Source organism: Colias eurytheme, chromosome 32, assembly GCF_061535395.1.
Source record: "Colias eurytheme isolate Ceu_HAF_F1 chromosome 32, ilColEury1 Martin Lab GWU primary, whole genome shotgun sequence".
NCBI lineage: Eukaryota > Metazoa > Arthropoda > Insecta > Lepidoptera > Pieridae > Colias > Colias eurytheme.
Window position 1 is genome coordinate 6748143 of NC_143011.1, and position 18990 is coordinate 6767132.

The 18990-nt window shown below is 34.8% G+C and overlaps 1 protein-coding gene across 1 annotated transcript; it reads right to left on the reverse strand.

The window, feature by feature from the left end:
- Positions 1-13715: 13715 nt before the first annotated feature.
- Positions 13716-17940, reverse strand: LOC149895264 (uncharacterized). The gene has a single exon (XM_090119290.1). It carries the CDS (start codon positions 17931-17933, stop codon positions 13830-13832), a length of 4104 nt encoding a protein of 1367 aa, XP_089975416.1. The 5' UTR covers positions 17934-17940; the 3' UTR covers positions 13716-13829.
- Positions 17941-18990: the final 1050 nt, after the last annotated feature.

An 18990-nucleotide genomic window follows, 5' to 3' on the forward strand; every position in this document is an offset into this window, starting at 1 on the left:
ATTTTCTCATAATATATTTACTACAATATTAAGATTTAAGCATACATATGGATATAGTGACAGAGAAAGCGACATTGTTTTATATTATGTAGTGATTAATGCTTTTACACTAAACAAAATTACATTTCCATTTAAAATATACAGTAAACTATGCACAAATGGAAGAATTAGATTTATTTTTGTTTATTCGCAAGTAAAGAGCATCTGTATTTAATATTGTCTATAAAAACATTATTATGTATAGGCAGTTAAAACATTATTTTAAACGTAATCGCAAAAATAAAAACGTAGGCTTCCGTCACCATTCGAAGCGAATACATACGCATATAATATGCATAAAGTTTAATATTTACATTTATAGCATTCAAATCATTCAAGTGCTTTACAAGGAAATTTTTAAGGAATTGTAATCTTTGATCAGGTCATTTAATTTCCATTGAAGTGATAATGGAAACTGAAATGGCTTAGCTTTTGTACCTATGCAGAAAACTTAACGAAACCCTAATCTATATCAGTACAAAAATTGACCGAAATTGCGTAGACATTGTTAGATAAATTCATTCTAACAATGCAGCAACAAATGCTATTCTATTCGAGGCCGATATTAATTATCGATCGCCAGCTTCAATATTTTTGGATAGTTACAATATGGAAATTGTTATTTTAATATTAAAATAGGTGATTAAATTACTCGATTTTATTCTGAATTCGATTGATTAAAAATGAAGTAATATACGAACTTTTATTAGGTAAGAAACAGGTAGACACTACACACTAATAATTATTGCGAGTACAAATAATAATGCTAAAAACTAAACAATTTTTCTTGCGTAAAATACAAAATACAGCTTATTATTTCTATCAAATGTATATGATGAGCTTAGTACTTTTACAATAAGACTCTATTCGGCTAGGTTTTGTTCGTACATTTAATGTTTGAAAATATCTCTACTAATATATCTCTATAAAATATCTATAAATGATCTATCTATAAAATATCTCTGCTAATCTATATCACATCACATATAGTTAATTTCCTCCACAGGCACGCAGCACGCTGATCAACCACGCGCGCACGCACACCGGCGAGAAGCCGTTCGCTTGCACCGACTGCGGCAGGGCCTTCTCCCAGCGCACCGCCCTCCGCACTCACACACAGCTCGTGCACCTCAAGCTGCCGCGCGGCAAGGTGCGCACACACACACAGCTCGCATAGACACATATAATACACACACGTTATTTATTTGGTTACAATAAACACATTGCAACATATCAAACTATATTTGTGACCACTATACTATTTGTTTGTATAGAGCGCGGTATGAACAGTGACGAACTTGCGAGCGCACTGATCGTTTCTCTGATATTTCTTTTGTACCGCCTACCGTACTTACCAGCTTATGCCACGTAACACTGGCCACAGGCATTCTATAATGAATATATAGGTGGCGATAGGTGGCGCTAGTGCCATACGTAACATCAGCTCTCGAGTTTTTTACAATTTAAAATTATTAAAAGTACAAAAGTTAATAAAAAAGTGTGTTCAAATTAACAAGTAATCAGTAAATAAGTGCGATTAATGTTATCTTCGTCAACAACCTGCGATTTACGTGGAAATACGGAATCCAAAAAACCATCACATACAACGACCGTTACGTCAAATTTGGAACAAAGAAAGTTGGGAGACAGTAACTATATTTAAACCTAACAAGTAGTAAGTAAAGTATCGGAAACAAAACGTAAGTAAAATAAAACGTAAGTAAAACACAATTATTACAGATATTAACGTAGGTATAAAATTGACATTAAGTGTCATTAAACAAAGAACAGCTGACCAACAATTAAAATATTTAGTCACACATTAACGGTTTGAATAAACATTGTACAGCTTTATTTGAACTTATAAAATGGATAATATAACTATCAGAAAGAAAACACTCCCTAAACAAAGGTCTGAATCAAATCTACAAGAAATATTAAATGATTCTTTTTTAAGTTTATCCAGTTCAAGTTACACGGATTTATCTACAAAGACAAGTCAACATATTATATCCACTCCAAATACTTCAATAGTGTTCAATGAGAATCAAGAAATAAGCAAATTACAAACCGAATTAATATCCGCACAAGAATCTATCTATAACCTAACAAAACAATGTTATAATCTTAGACAAACATTACACAAAAGTGAGAAAAAAGTACAGAATTTGATAAGTCTAATTTTAAATACTAAATCGGATAAAACATTAACAGGTATCTCGAATAAAACGCCTATAAAACAGACTATAATGAATATAAGTTTTAAAACACCACGGCACTCACCTTTAAAATACTACAATGAAAATATATTTATTCACAACACTTATCCTAAAATCAAACAGAAAACATTAACTAACTTACAACAAAAACACAATTCTCATAGTGTTACTACTGATATGGGTTTGGATAAAAATACTTTAAACTATAACATAACTAAGCCACTAATATTAAATAAAGAATGTGACGGTACCGACAAAAATAAAATTACCAATTGTCAACAAACCATAACAGATGTCAGCACAAAGGTAATAAAACGTAAAATTATAATTATGGGTGATGAACGCGTTAGAAATTTGTCTATAAGTATGCTGGAAAAACGGAAAAATAAGTGGAACGACTGTTATGAAATATTTGGCTTGACAAAACCGCATGCTCCTTCAAGTGAAATATTAAACAGCTGTGAAAGTTTGATACAATCTATAAATAATGAAGACATATTAATATTGGGCTTAGGTTCCAATGACAAAAATCCATATACTCTAATTTCAAATTTACTAGAATTATTGGGAAAATTAAAAAATAATAAAATATTTATATTAAATGTAAAATATAACCGTTACTTGAATGAGAAATTTCTTAATACAAAAATGAAACTTTTTTTAAGAGGACATACAAATTGTACATATATTGATATTGATGAAGATTATACATTTTATAATTCCAGACTTAATTATATTGAAAATTTAACAAATAGATTAAATATAGAAATTGACAGCTTAGAATATGCAAATACATTTTTAAATCCCAAAAATATTAAAAAAAGGCTTGCTTCTTCAAAAAAATGCAATATATTCCAAAATAATCAAAACAATTCCTATCCAGTAAAAAAAGGCACTATTCCCTATTATTTTAAGAGGTCAAAAAATGTTTTACATACTCTAAAACCGAACCAGTTAAATGAGGACATACCAAATAGTAATTTAATATTGAAAAATAAAAATACTCCATCAAATTCAAAATTTTTTCGTATCTAAAACACAATTTTTGACAATTTTACATCAAAATATAGCCGGAGCTATTAATAAGTCAGAAGAACTGTATTTGGCAATATCACAACTAGATAAATCACACAACATTGACATCATATGTTTATGTGAAACGTTTATTAAAAAGGGAAATGAACAGTTACTTAAATTACCAGGATATAAGTTAATATCATCATTTTCTCGTAAACAAAGAAGAGGTGGAACATGTATTTTGGTTAAGCACGACATTCCATGCACCAATCTAGACTTTATAAGGGATTATGGTTGCAATTTATTTTTCGAATGTTGTGGTATAGAATTAAAGCACTTAAATACAGTGATAATTTGTATATATAGAATCCCTAGTCAAAACATAAATATTTTTATAAGAAACCTTCAGGATATATTACAAAGGATTGGACTTAAAAATAAAAAAATAATATTATGTGGAGATTGGAATATTGATATTCTTAAAAAGACTAAGTTTTCAGATGAACTCATTACTTTACTACAGAACTTTAATATTGAATGCTTAATAAAAACACCTACTAGGAAAAATGCATGCATAGACCAAATAGCAACAAATATAAAAAGAAATGTGAACACAGAAGTACTACACCTCGGTTTGTCAGACCATGAAACGGCACAGATATTAAAAGTTAGTATGATAAAGCGCAAAACAAATGTATCCTGGTTTGAAACAAAAAGAGACTACTGTAATGAGAATATTCGTAAATTTTGTGAATGTATGTCATCGTTAAGCTTCTCTGAAATACATGAATTTAATAACTTAAATGAATGCTTCAATGCTTTTTATGAGTTATTCAAACTGTTTTATGATCTTTGTTTTCCTATTATTAAGATAAAGAGAAGTACAGGAAAATCTAATCTTAACTGGATAACAAAAGGATTGAAGAAATGTTGTATACGAAAGCGACAACTTTATCTTAAAAATATATATATAAAAAAAATGTATACTCATAGTTGGAATCATTATGTGAAATATAAAAATATACTAAAAAGGTGCATTCTTAAATCAAAACAAATTCAAAGTGAAAAATTTATTAAATTGGCAAAAAATAAAAACAAAGCATTATGGCAAATGATATCTAATAATATTAATGACGAAACCAATATTACAGAAATTGAAGAGATTGTAATTAATAATAAAATATACGACTCAATGAATGAAATTTGCGAACAGTTTAATAATTTTTTTATTGACATCACAAATCAAACAAAATTTAATTTTGATGTAAATGCCATAAAAAAGACTTTGACTACAGAAAGTTGCAATACTATATTCTTAACACCTACAAACAGTAACGAAATTTGTAAAATAATAAAATCACTTAATAACACTAATTCAGTAGGAACAGATGGAATAAGTACAAAAATATTAAAATCATGCAGTGACCATATTTGCGAACCGTTGTCTTTTCTTGTAAATTTATCGATGGAACAGGGAACTTTTCCACACGCGCTGAAAACATCAGTGATAAAACCATTATTTAAAAAAGACGATCCGAAAGATATTAAGAATTACAGACCGATAGCGTTAATACCAGTGATATCTAAAATATTTGAAAAAGTAATCTTAGAAAGAATTAGAAATTATATTGATAGAAACAAGATCTTATGTAAAGAACAGTTTGGATTTAGGAAAAATAGTTCCACTTCATTAGCATGCTTTGATATGGTGAAAGAAATAATTCAAGCCTTCATCGAAAAAAAACCCGTAAGCGCTATATTTCTAGATATGAGCAAGGCATTTGATTTTGTAGACCATGAATTACTCTTGCTTAAGTTAGATAAATATGGTATAAGAGGAATTGCCAAAGAATGGATCGCTAGTTATTTAAAGGATAGAAATCAGTTTGTGGAAATACAACAAATAGTAAATCAATCAAGAAACGTATATAGATCAGTAAAAAAAACTAATAGATCAGGTGTACCACAAGGAAGTGTGCTCGGCCCGTTTTTATTTCTCTTGTATATTAATGACCTACCGAAATCAGTGAAACACAAATCAGTTTTATTCGCAGACGACACTACCCTAATTGTTAAATGTACTGAAAAGGAAACGTACGAGAGAGATATAAATGAAGCAGTTAAAAATATTGTAAAATGGTTAGAAGACAACAATCTTAAAATTAACTTATTAAAAACAAAAATAATTCAATTTTATACAAAGAATTGCTCCAAAATAAACCTAAATATAAAGTGTGATAACCAAGTAATAGAACAAGTAGATCATCATAAATTCTTGGGTGTTTTGTTGGATGAAGGTCTAAAATGGAACAAACATATTGATTACGTTTGTGACAGAATTAATCGTTTCGTTTACGTATTACGGCGTTTAAGAGATACTGTTTCTATGAATGCAGCAATAAATGCTTATCATGCCTACGTTTCCTCTGTACTTTCGTATGGAATCATTCTATGGGGACAATCTTGTGATGTGCGGAAGGTATTTGTCTCACAAAAAAAATGTATCAGAGCTCTGTGCGGTTTGAACCAAAGAGACAGTTGTAGACCTCTGTTTAGTAAATTACGGATCCTTACTTTAACTTGCATGTACATAAGAGAAGTATGTTTATTTGTAAAATATCACCCGGAATACTTTAAGAAGAAAGGAGAAGTAAATTCGCATATGTTGACAAGATACCAAAACAAATTACATTTCCCAACGTGTAGAATTAACAAAGCTAAAAACAGTGTAATATTTATGGCTATTAAAATATATAATAAAATACCGGACAATTTCAAGGAACTACCAGTAAATTTTTTCAAAAATAAACTGACGAACTGGTTGATGGTGAAACAATTTTATGACATTGAAGAATTTATGACTTTTAAGTAGTGTAAACTGAATTGTGTGTGATAAGTGTGTGATATAATCGTGTTAATCGTAGTGCGTTCGCGTAATTGTGAAAATTGAATTGTGTGTACATTTAAATAATTAGACTAATCAACTTTCTTTTCAATATTTGCACACCCAATCAATGGGTAGAATGTATTAGCCACATAATATTGTAATTAAAAACATCTATAATTTGTAACTACATTCTTGCAAATAAATATAATTTGAATTTGAATTTGAATTTGAATAAAACTGTTGTTGATCTATTAATTTATCTAACCTATCATTTTCCATTTTCTACCAAATTTTATCAATTTTTCTACTATTTTCTACCAAATCCGACGTATTTTCTACTAAATTCTACCATTTTACTAATAATTTCTACCAATTCTCTACTAAATCCGAAGTTTTTCTACCAAAACCTCCCATTTCCTATCCTTCCTATCCTTCCCATCATATTATATTTCTACCAAATCCTAACAAATTTTCTACCACATCCTACCGTACTTAAAAAGTTATTCCAGACGCAGCTTTTTTTTTCAAATAGATGAATTCTTAAAACTCTATGTGTACACTCTCCTAACAAGCAACCCGCCCAACTTTTCCGCCCGCTCATGAACTATCGTTTAAGATTATGTTTTCATAGACAAAATGCTCACATTAGCGAAGCGCTATTTGCCGGCTGCGCGAAGCGAGAGAAGGAAACATGAATTTTAAGGAAAAAATTAGCAAAATCGTTGAATTATTTTTTACGTGATCACGTGATTGTGGGACACACACTCGGTAAAATGGACACAGAGCAATGCGCGCGCTAATACATAATCTAAGCTTTAAACACATCAATATTTTGTTTGCTCTTCAATCACAAGTTAATGTAGAGCCATTTTAATAGGCAACATTTGACAGTTCAACAAAATTCAACAACGTAACCTAGTAACGGCGACATAGAATAATATGTTATTTCGTTTTGTTAGAATTGCACATTTGCAGAACTTTTTTCAATTACGATTACATATTTATAATAATAATGACCGATACAAGTAATTATTTAAAGATTTGATTTGACTGATAAACCATTCTAAACATAATAAACAATTTCTGATTTAAAGAACTGACGTCGCTACAATTTTGTGTCAATAAACCTTTTCTCTTTTTAAATACCAGAGACTTTACTCTAAAAATCGAAATCTGACATCTAGAATCGAATGCATTGATTACTTGTGAATAAAAATTATCATAAATAATTAATAAATGCGTTGTGTTTTTTTAATTATGTATTATACTTCTCTTATTTTGCTCCTTAAATTTACGAAAGAAAGTATATTACGGGGACAGGGATTCGCCTGATGAATTTTAAAATTGACATAGGTGTTTCAAGTTCGATTGACAAATGTTTCAAGTCCGTATCGATTAATTCGCTTTAATCGATGTTTTTAAGCAGGAAGATAAAATTAATAGATGTCAAATGTTGCCTATTAAATCGGCTCGACTATAATATAAATAATTTCACATTTCAGACCAAAACCAAACCACCCGCCGATGCGACGAAGTTCAAAGAAGAACCGCCGATTGTATTCGAATGGACTCGTCAGGGGCAATCGTTCGAATACTTCACTGTAACTGCGGGGCCATAGGGGCAAAATGTACATGTGGCATGTAGGCAGATTTGAAGTGAAACTTCGTTAGGCGCGTTGAGTGTCAAATTTCAAGTCATGATAATACCGTCACGTTAATATAGGCGACGATTTTGGTATTGAATCTTAGTGTTTCGACTGAATAAAGTGTATTTTACATATTTTTGAGTTTTATTTATTTGCTGACCTTCCAAAATGATAATAAAATATAATATTTTGCAAAAAATAATTGATTTTTATTACGTAGTTAATACATTACACTGTCTCAGATTAGATAAAAATTAAAACTATATCAGAGCCAGCCTATTCATAAGTTCGCAAACACACGAAAATTTCTGTTAAATACAGCAATAGAATCATCTATAACGATCATGCATTTAGACCAAACGAACATAGAGATAGAGCAAGAGCATTCTTTCGTGATCTTTTAGTGTAAACGAATACTCGTATTCAGTGTTGAATATTGCATATTGTAGTATATTCTTTTCGAACGCACTAAGAACAACGAAAGAATGCTCTACGCCTGTTTTAAAACAATTTGACATAGTGAGGTTAGGTTAGTATACATCGTAAGTTAGTAGGCATCGTAATACATGGAATCAACATGGAAAGCTATTATTTTATTGACAAGTGTGACATCTGTGTAATTATAATTTAAAAATCTACAAATATCGAAATCTGTTAAACCTAAATTGTATTGAGTTATTGACTGTAGTCTTATTTATAGTCTTCTTTAAAATATAGGAAGAAATAACATTTATAACTATGTAATGTTGGAACCTCATAAATGAAACAACTCTTTGGGTTGAAGCGTTTTATTAGAATTAAACTTAAAAATAAATACATTTTAATCATACACTAAATCCTACTAATATTATAATTAATGGGAAACTTTGTGAAGATGGATGCATGTTTGTTACTCTTTTACGCAAACACTACTGAACCGAATACAATGAAATTTGATAAGACACAGGCTACTTTTTATTCTGGAAATTTCATGGGAACGGGAACTAGTTACTACGTAACACTCTACTGTTATATTCAATCACCTAAAATTATTTCATTAATTTTACTATTTTAAGGTTTGTTCTATCTGTAAAGAAGTCAGTTCATACAAACACACAGTTACTTATAACTCGATATTGAACGAAGTTTATCATAAGCATAAAGGCTATAATTTACCTATGCTTATAATATAGGAAAGACGAACGTGAACGATTTTCTTTTAATCTTTAAAAATTTCTCATAAAATAATTCGGGTTGGCGCCACATTAGTACCATGGTAAATAATTTCACTAGACTTAAGAAATAAACAAGCAAAGGAAAATCTCCCGCAAAGTTATACCGCGCTTTTTCATAAAATTAAACGTTAAAAAATCTACAACATTATCTCCTATTCTATTCACAGTTCACGAAATAAAATCACTCTAGCTATTTTCTCATAATATATTTACTACAATATTAAGATTTAAGCATACATATGGATATAGTGACAGAGAAAGCGACATTGTTTTATATTATGTAGTGATTAATGCTTTTACACTAAACAAAATTACATTTCCATTTAAAATATACAGTAAACTATGCACAAATGGAAGAATTAGATTTATTTTTGTTTATTCGCAAGTAAAGAGCATCTGTATTTAATATTGTCTATAAAAACATTATTATGTATAGGCAGTTAAAACATTATTTTAAACGTAATCGCAAAAATAAAAACGTAGGCTTCCGTCACCATTCGAAGCGAATACATACGCATATAATATGCATAAAGTTTAATATTTACATTTATAGCATTCAAATCATTCAAGTGCTTTACAAGGAAATTTTTAAGGAATTGTAATCTTTGATCAGGTCATTTAATTTCCATTGAAGTGAAAATGGAAACTGAAATGGCTTAGCTTTTGTACCTATGCAGAAAACTTAACGAAACCCTAATCTATATCAGTACAAAAATTGACCGAAATTGCGTAGACATTGTTAGATAAATTCATTCTAACAATGCAGCAACAAATGCTATTCTATTCGAGGCCGATATTAATTATCGATCGCCAGCTTCAATATTTTTGGATAGTTACAATATGGAAATTGTTATTTTAATATTAAAATAGGTGATTAAATTACTCGATTTTATTCTGAATTCGATTGATTAAAAATGAAGTAATATACGAACTTTTATTAGGTAAGAAACAGGTAGACACTACACACTAATAATTATTGCGAGTACAAATAATAATGCTAAAAACTAAACAATTTTTCTTGCGTAAAATACAAAATACAGCTTATTATTTCTATCAAATGTATATGATGAGCTTAGTACTTTTACAATAAGACTCTATTCGGCTAGGTTTTGTTCGTACATTTAATGTTTGAAAATATCTCTACTAATATATCTCTATAAAATATCTATAAATGATCTATCTATAAAATATCTCTGCTAATCTATATCACATCACATATAGTTAATTTCCTCCACAGGCACGCAGCACGCTGATCAACCACGCGCGCACGCACACCGGCGAGAAGCCGTTCGCTTGCACCGACTGCGGCAGGGCCTTCTCCCAGCGCACCGCCCTCCGCACTCACACACAGCTCGTGCACCTCAAGCTGCCGCGCGGCAAGGTGCGCACACACACACAGCTCGCATAGACACATATAATACACACACGTTATTTATTTGGTTACAATAAACACATTGCAACATATCAAACTATATTTGTGACCACTATACTATTTGTTTGTATAGAGCGCGGTATGAACAGTGACGAACTTGCGAGCGCACTGATCGTTTCTCTGATATTTCTTTTGTACCGCCTACCGTACTTACCAGCTTATGCCACGTAACACTGGCCACAGGCATTCTATAATGAATAAAACTGTTGTTGATCTATTAATTTATCTAACCTACCATTTTCCATTTTCTACCAAATTTTATCAATTTTTCTACTATTTTCTACCAAATCCGACGTATTTTCTACTAAATTCTACCATTTTACTAATAATTTCTACCAATTCTCTACTAAATCCGAAGTTTTTCTACCAAAACCTCCCATTTCCTATCCTTCCTATCCTTCCCATCATATTATATTTCTACCAAATCCTAACAAATTTTCTACCACATCCTACCGTACTTAAAAAGTTATTCCAGACGCAGCTTTTTTTTTCAAATAGATGAATTCTTAAAACTCTATGTGTACACTCTCCTAACAAGCAACCCGCCCAACTTTTCCGCCCGCTCATGAACTATCGTTTAAGATTATGTTTTCATAGACAAAATGCTCACATTAGCGAAGCGCTATTTGCCGGCTGCGCGAAGCGAGAGAAGGAAACATGAATTTTAAGGAAAAAATTAGCAAAATCGTTGAATTATTTTTTACGTGATCACGTGATTGTGGGACACACACTCGGTAAAATGGACACAGAGCAATGCGCGCGCTAATACATAATCTAAGCTTTAAACACATCAATATTTTGTTTGCTCTTCAATCACAAGTTAATGTAGAGCCATTTTAATAGGCAACATTTGACAGTTCAACAAAATTCAACAACGTAACCTAGTAACGGCGACATAGAATAATAGCTGTGTTTTACCTGAAAATAAAACACATATTAAATACTTACCTATATTTGAAGCTTACTTCATTGAGAAGGCACCTAGCTTTTTCCGCCTATTCTTCCCTCTCTTTCCGTTGTATGTATGCTATCTCTCTTGCACACCTCTCCACCAGGTGGCGGGGCGCACGATAATGTCGGGCGCTGGATGTTTTTCATTGAGTCGAAATCCACAACAGGTGGACGTTAAGTGTAAGCTTCAAATATAGGTAAGTATTTAATATGTGTTTTATTTTCAGGTAAAACACAGCTATTAAACACTTGACCGTAATTTGAAGCTTACTTCATTGAGACCTGCTTGTTACCCACCTGGTGTACAATATATGGACGCCAATGTGAATTTGAATACATAAGTAATTACTTATTTCTTTATTTGAAAGAGTAAGGTGTGCAGATAGTATACCTACCAATAAATCACACAAATTTTTATATTATATAATATATTAACAACCCCAGATGAAAAGTTAATCAAATAAGAACCAAAAAGTTAATCATAATGATTAAAAGTATTAGAACTTATGAGATTGGTTCAAGCGTACCTTAGTTAACCTTTTGGGCTTGAAAAGTTAAAGTTACTACAATTTTCACTATCTTTAGCGTAAATCTGCGAAAGCGCCAGTAACGACTTTCAATTACGCATTTAGATGTTACTTACAAAATGAAGCAACAGCTGATCCCGACGAGGCAAAAATACCTCAAACTCAAACCTTTATTTATTCAATTAGAACTCTGTAGAAGCACAATTGAATCATCTTAACATAGAATTACCACCTGTCTCAACTCACACAGTTTTAACCCAACCTGCTACAAGCGGACAAGAAGAGAACTTGGTCCTTACTTTTGGGGTCAGAAATAAATTTAAAAGGTCACCCCTTGAATAAGGCAATAAAATATCAAAACAGGTAAACGGTTTTAATTATAATACAGATTTTTAACATCCAACCAAACCGTGCGGTATCTATTAATGTTTAGAGCCAACGCCACCAATCATAATCTAAACATGGCTAGTACTTTCAGTACAATGCATGAATTATTTATTTAAAACTGATAGGTCATAAACTCTGTACTGGAAACAAATATACTGAACTTAAGAGACTAAAATGATAAGGAGCTTATCTGTGTCCCAAAACTGCAATTACTACAGCCAAGTACGTTACTTTTAATCAATTCGGTTTTAAGATATAATTATGATTTACATCAGAACTTATATACCGAAAGCCTCGGGACTACATAACGTGACTTATCTTCTTATTCTTATACTTATATAAAAATGAATCGCAAAATGTGTTGGTAAGCGCATAACTCGAGAACGGCTGAACCGATTTCGATAATTCTTTTTATATTCCTTGAAGTACGAGGATGGTTTTTATGTAGAGAAAACGTAAGTACCACGAGCGAAGCCGGGGCGGACCGCTAGTTTATAATAATAGTGTTTGTGCACAACACTAGGCAGTCAACAGCTATATGAACGTCAGATAGGAAAAGAGCCAAATTTATCCAGTCAGTAACAAAGGATTTTAACTATAGTTACTGGTCGCGCCAATATAAAAATATACGTAAATATATTCTCGATATGAAAGTGGACTGTATTTAGATCTACGTGGTGTTAGCAAAGAGGGATAGACAGGATACACACGGCACGTACCTCGTCGGAGGGAGTAGCGTCCAGAACACACGCGCCGCCACGCGGTCAGGGTCCTCCAGCTCGCGGCGGGCAAGAACGGCGTCCAGTCCCACACTCCACACAAACACACACGCGGCGGTGAGCGCGACCAAGGGCCGGGGCACGGGATACCCCGGTGGTGTTACAAGGGCACAATGCCTGATGATCTAGAGAGCCTCGTGGAAGCTCTCCGGCGGTGGCCGAGTCCCGAACCTCGCGAAGGCACGGAGCGAACCCGACTGACCAGCGACACGAACGTCGCGTTCACGTCTTACTGGACGTGTCACGTGGTTAGTGACCACGCGATGATTGGTTGTGCTCGTATGTAGGGAAGGATGAAGGAACACACCACACAAATAATAAACGTTTAATTTCTACATTTACTATTTTAATTATATTGGCGTTACCATATCCACCCGCCCTAAATGGGTCACCATTTAAAACCAATCATAAGGTACAGCGAAAAACTATGACTCTAGGATCGCATAATGCGCGCGGGTTAATAAAAGTCCTAAGAGCCACGGCGGTAATATAAATAACAAGTTCTATGGCTCTAGGAGCGCAAAATGCGAGCGGGATAATAAAAAATCCTAAAAGTCACGGCGGAAATATAACTAACAAATTCTATGACTCTAGGATCGCGTAATGCGAGCGGGTATATAAAAAGTTCCTAAAGTCACGGCGGTATTATAACTAAGAAATTATAAACGAAAGCGGTGCAAAACTTAAAATTAAACTTAACTAACTGCGGTAATATACTTAATGCGATATAACTATTGTCTTGGAAGCGGACATAAACGAACGACCGGGCGAAGGTAAGTTCCCTTGGCGGTTCTAACTGTACAAACGCGCGCGACGTCGTCCTTTGAAGGATGTACTTTCTCTGCGACGGCTAAAGGCCAGGTTAGGGGCGGTGCATTATCATTTATTACAACCACGACCGTTCCAGGAGTAATAGGTGTGGAAGGCATATTCCATTTCTGCCTAACCTGCAAACCGTGTAAGTATTCTATTCTCCAACGTTTCCAAAACGACTGAACTAACTTGTCCAGTAGCGAATGCCTATCAAACAAACTGACGTGTTCAGATTTGACTTGCGGCGCGGGTAAAGCTAATAAAAGCGCGGTATTTAAAATAACAAGAAACAAATGTGTTATAATATTCATATATTTAATATGATAATAATCAATGATCATGATAATTAGGTGATCATTGTGCGGTAATATCACTGGATGCTTATGTGCATATTCCAGGGCGGAATCGCTTAGACGTCCGATGAGGATAAGTCTGTTGCGAATAAAAGGCCTCAAGCGGTTGAGAGCCTGCGAATAAAATTTATAATAGAGTATATTATAATACTCCTCTGCAAAATATTTATTTTGCAGGGCGGGAATTATTTTATTCTCAGCGAAATTAGGTTCCTCTACGGTCATCATAACACCGCGGCGGGTTAATAATATAAGGAACCTATAAATATAAAATACACGACGCGACGAGACGCGAAGGGCGGTATCGTATAAAGCGCAATGCTTTATAGGCGGGCACACAGTGTGCGTTAATAATTTTCGTTCGGGAATGTCTGCAATAGACTCACCATCGAGACTCTTAAGAGGCCATTCAGATGGGTCCGAACGAGCCCACTGGGGTCCGTGGAACCACAGAGGGTGCGGTACGAGATTTTGTGGCGTAATGCCACGCGAAAGAATGACAGCGGGAATTTCAATACCAGAAACATGGTAGAAGTTATCTGATGGGATGTTATACACGACTGTGGGAGCAACGAAGCCCATCATGTCCCACAGACGGGCGGCAATTGACAAGATGGAGTGCTTAGTGCACATCACATCGGCGGGAGCGGTTATTTTAAAATAAAAACAATCATGAACAGTTGACCAATGCAGACCAAGTAATTTATGTTGCACGGTCTTATCAAACTCCACCGCGGAGGGTAAAAGTTTGTGCGAAGCGGGAAGATTATCTAACACATTTTTGCTATTACTATTCCATTTAATAAGATCCCACTGAGCTCCCTTAAACAAATCGATGAGCTGCTGCGACGCGGAAACTGCTTCACATTCCGTGGGAATAGAGAAGGCGATATCATCCATATACAACGAGGAAGACGCAATGCCACTCGCGAGCGGATATTTCGCGCCGTCATCTTCTACGAGCTGTCTTACCGTGCGCAGTGCATGATAAGGACTAGACTTGATGCCGAAGCAAACTCGATTAAATTGATAAAGAAGCAGCGGATCCTGCGGGCTGAAACGATATAAAAAACATTGAAAACGACGATCAAACTCACGCACGAATATCTGCAGAAACTGTTGGCGGCAATCGGCGGTCATGGCAATCGCGTGGAGACGAAAACCTAAAATTATTGTAAACAAATTGCCTTGTAAATTCGGCCCAACATGCAGAAGGTCATTCAATGAACGCTGGCTTCCAGAAGTTGGCATGCTAGCATCTAAAACCATGCGCAGCTTAGTCGACGATTTATCCTCGCGCAGAACAGCGTGATGCGGTATGATATAAATAGGTGTAGGGTCACGCGGATCATACGGAGGCGCGGGTGAAATATAATTCTTCGTTAGATAATCTTTTATGACGTCATCATATGCCAACCTTAATTTAGGTGAAGCTTGAAGCTTTCTTTCGAGGCACATGAAACGTTTGCCGGCAATATTAAATGAGTCACCGAGAGTGTAGAAATCATCCTTAAATGGAAGCGAAACAATATATCTGCCACTCACGGGGTCGCGGGTTGTAGTTAATTTATAATATTCTTCACATTCAACATCATCGGGATGTTGAACGGGCGGTGCGGTAGGAAGCTCCTCGAGCTCCCAGAAACGCCTGACTAATGAGTCAATAGCGGCGGTCTCTTGAACGTGACAACACGTCAAGGGCGGTTTATGTATGTTAGGTATGGTGGGTACTGAACCCATTATTACATAGCCTAACACCGTGCGCAATGCAGCGGGCGCCGACGAGTCACGAGATGCATGAACTACGTCGGGGAGAAGCAGATGAGGGAACAGAGAAGCACCGATTAATAAATCGATTTTGTTTGGCGTACCAAAACTCTCATCTGCGAGCGGTAAATGCGAAATATTCGATAAGACAGAAGTGTCTATAACAGCGGTAGGTAGTAAATCCGTAACATGATCAACAACTAGCGGAGAAATATTAAAAGATATGTTGTTGTCAAGACGCGAATAAAATTGTATATTTACGGAATTACTATTTATAATTTTTTCTGAACCACCGAACCCCTTAATAATAGTACGTTCGGTTTTCTGCGGTTTAATACCTAAACGTTCACAACATTCATTCGTAATGAAGTGACTTTGCGAAGCGGAATCTAAAAGCGCGCGAATAACAAGCCGTTCGCCTTTACAATTATAAGATACGACTTCAGCGGTTGATAATAAAATAGTACATTGTTTATTCGCGGGCGCGTTGCATTGAAATGCGTTATCAGTATCAGCTGTATAGCTAGCGGTACATAGCGCAATGTCGGAGCGGACGCACTCGCCCGACGGCGGTGACGGCGCAGGCAACGGCGGTGTGCTGCGCGGCGGGGGGTGAGACGCAGGCGCGGGAATGGAAGATTCGCGTTTCAAATGTAACATCGTATGATGTTTTAATTTACAAATGCGGCAATTAGAATTAGACGAACAACTAGAAACTCGATGTTTTATACTGAGACAATTTATACACGCGTTTCTATCCTTTACGTATTTTAAACGTTCCTGCGGACTCATTTTATGAAAACTTGAACATTTAAATAAATGTTGATGCGTAATATTTGTACAAAGACAACTATATGCGGAATCAGCGGTTGTTACGTAAGACTGATACGTCTTAGGCGGTGCAGAAGAAGTATTATTTAAACTGCGGTTATAATTATTATTCTTTCGAGGCGGATTATTTATTCCCGAATTTGTGGAAGGATGAATGCGTTCTAATACCTTCGCACGAGTTTGAATAAATTGAACTAAGTTATCAAAAGTAGGCATTTCACTACCAAACTTAGTCTCGAAAGCGCGAACAGTATCTGAATCTAACTTCTTCAACGCGATATGAACAATCATTAAATCTGTAATATTATCTAACTTTATATTTTGTAAGGCGCGCACTGCGCTAACAAAGTTATCTGTAAATAAATCAAAGTTTGTTGCGGACGGAGAATGCAAAGGTTTAAAATCAAACATTTGATTTAAATACGCGGAAACCAACATACGTTTATCATCATATTTATCTTTTAAAGTTTGTAATATTAAATTATAATTTTCAGCGGAGGGGGTTATACCAGCTATAACAGTTGTGGCCTTCCCCGTTAATTTACCTAGTAAATAATATAAACGCTCGGCATCTGTAAGGCCGGGATTGTTATGAACAACTGATTCAAAATTCGAAAGAAACAGCGGAAATGAGCGAATATCACCCGAAAATGGTACTAATTCGATAGGCGGTAATTTAGGCCTATTTTTATGCAAATTATTAATATCTCCGTGTGACGGACTTGGTTGCGAATATTGCGATTTAATTCTTTTAATCCTGCTATATAAAGACTCGAATGCAACGAGGCTTTTATAATCAGGTTTCGCGGTAGGTGTTAATAATAATAAGCGAGTATTGTATTCGTCTAAACACTGTTTATAATCATCGCGTAATGATTCTACCTGCGCGGACTCGTCAAGGAAACTTTCCATAAGCGCAGCGTTGTTATGAACGTTCAAAGACAAATCATAAATTCTTTGCACCATTTCGAATATAATTTCGCGTTTAGCTAATAACATGGATAACTGCGAATCATTTATATCTTCCGAATCATTAACATCCGAAGCGTCACTATCAGGTAACTTAGTCATTTTCTTAGGCGGCATTTTTAATAACAAAAGTATATATTCAAACAGAGAATGTTACAATACAAGTTACAATAACAAGTAATACGACTAAATAAAGTAGGTCAGCGACGCAAGCGTAATATGAACCGAGTATGAATTTTCAATATGGTCGGATTATAACAGCGGATCGCGGAATGACCTAGATAACGTTATAAATTTCGAGCGCGGGTAGCGGATAAATAAATATGATGAAATATGTTCGATTTATAATGATTTTAGCGTTATAACTGCGGATAAACGATATGAATATAGTTTTAATTAACTATTTTAATAATAATATACGCGTAACTTAATGTTACGGGCGGAATAAAATATATTTTAAGCAAAAAAATAATAGATGACGCAATGTCGATCTATGCGGTATATTATAGTTATTTCACAATGAATGTACTATTAAATCGCTTATTAGGGCCTACAATGAGTATCCTAATAAGGGCGGGTTTAAAATATATTTTATATGAATAGTAGAAGACGCATTGTCGTTCTATTATATGCGGTATATTAAATAGTATTTCGCATTGAAGATACTACTAATCGCTTATTAGGTCCTACACAATAAGTATCCTAATAAGGGCGGTGGAATCATCAGGTAATGGTTACTATCCGGGTCGAAGGTACCACTCAATGGTCGCGCCAATATAAAATATACGTAAATATATTCTCGATATGAAAGTGGACTGATCTACGTGGTGTTAGCAAAGAGGGATAGACAGGATACACACGGCACGTACCTCGTCGGAGGGAGTAGCGTCCAGAACACACGCGCCGCCACGCGGTCAGGGTCCTCCAGCTCGCGGCGGGCAAGAACGGCGTCCAGTCCCACACTCCACACAAACACACACGCGGCGGTGAGCGCGACCAAGGGGCCGGGGCACGGGATACCCCGGTGATGTTACAAGGGCACAATGCCTGATGATCTAGAGAGCCTCGTGGAAGCTCTCCGGCGGTGGCCGAGTCCCGAACCTCGCGAAGGCACGGAGCGAACCCGACTGACTGCAGCGACACGAACGTCGCGTTCACG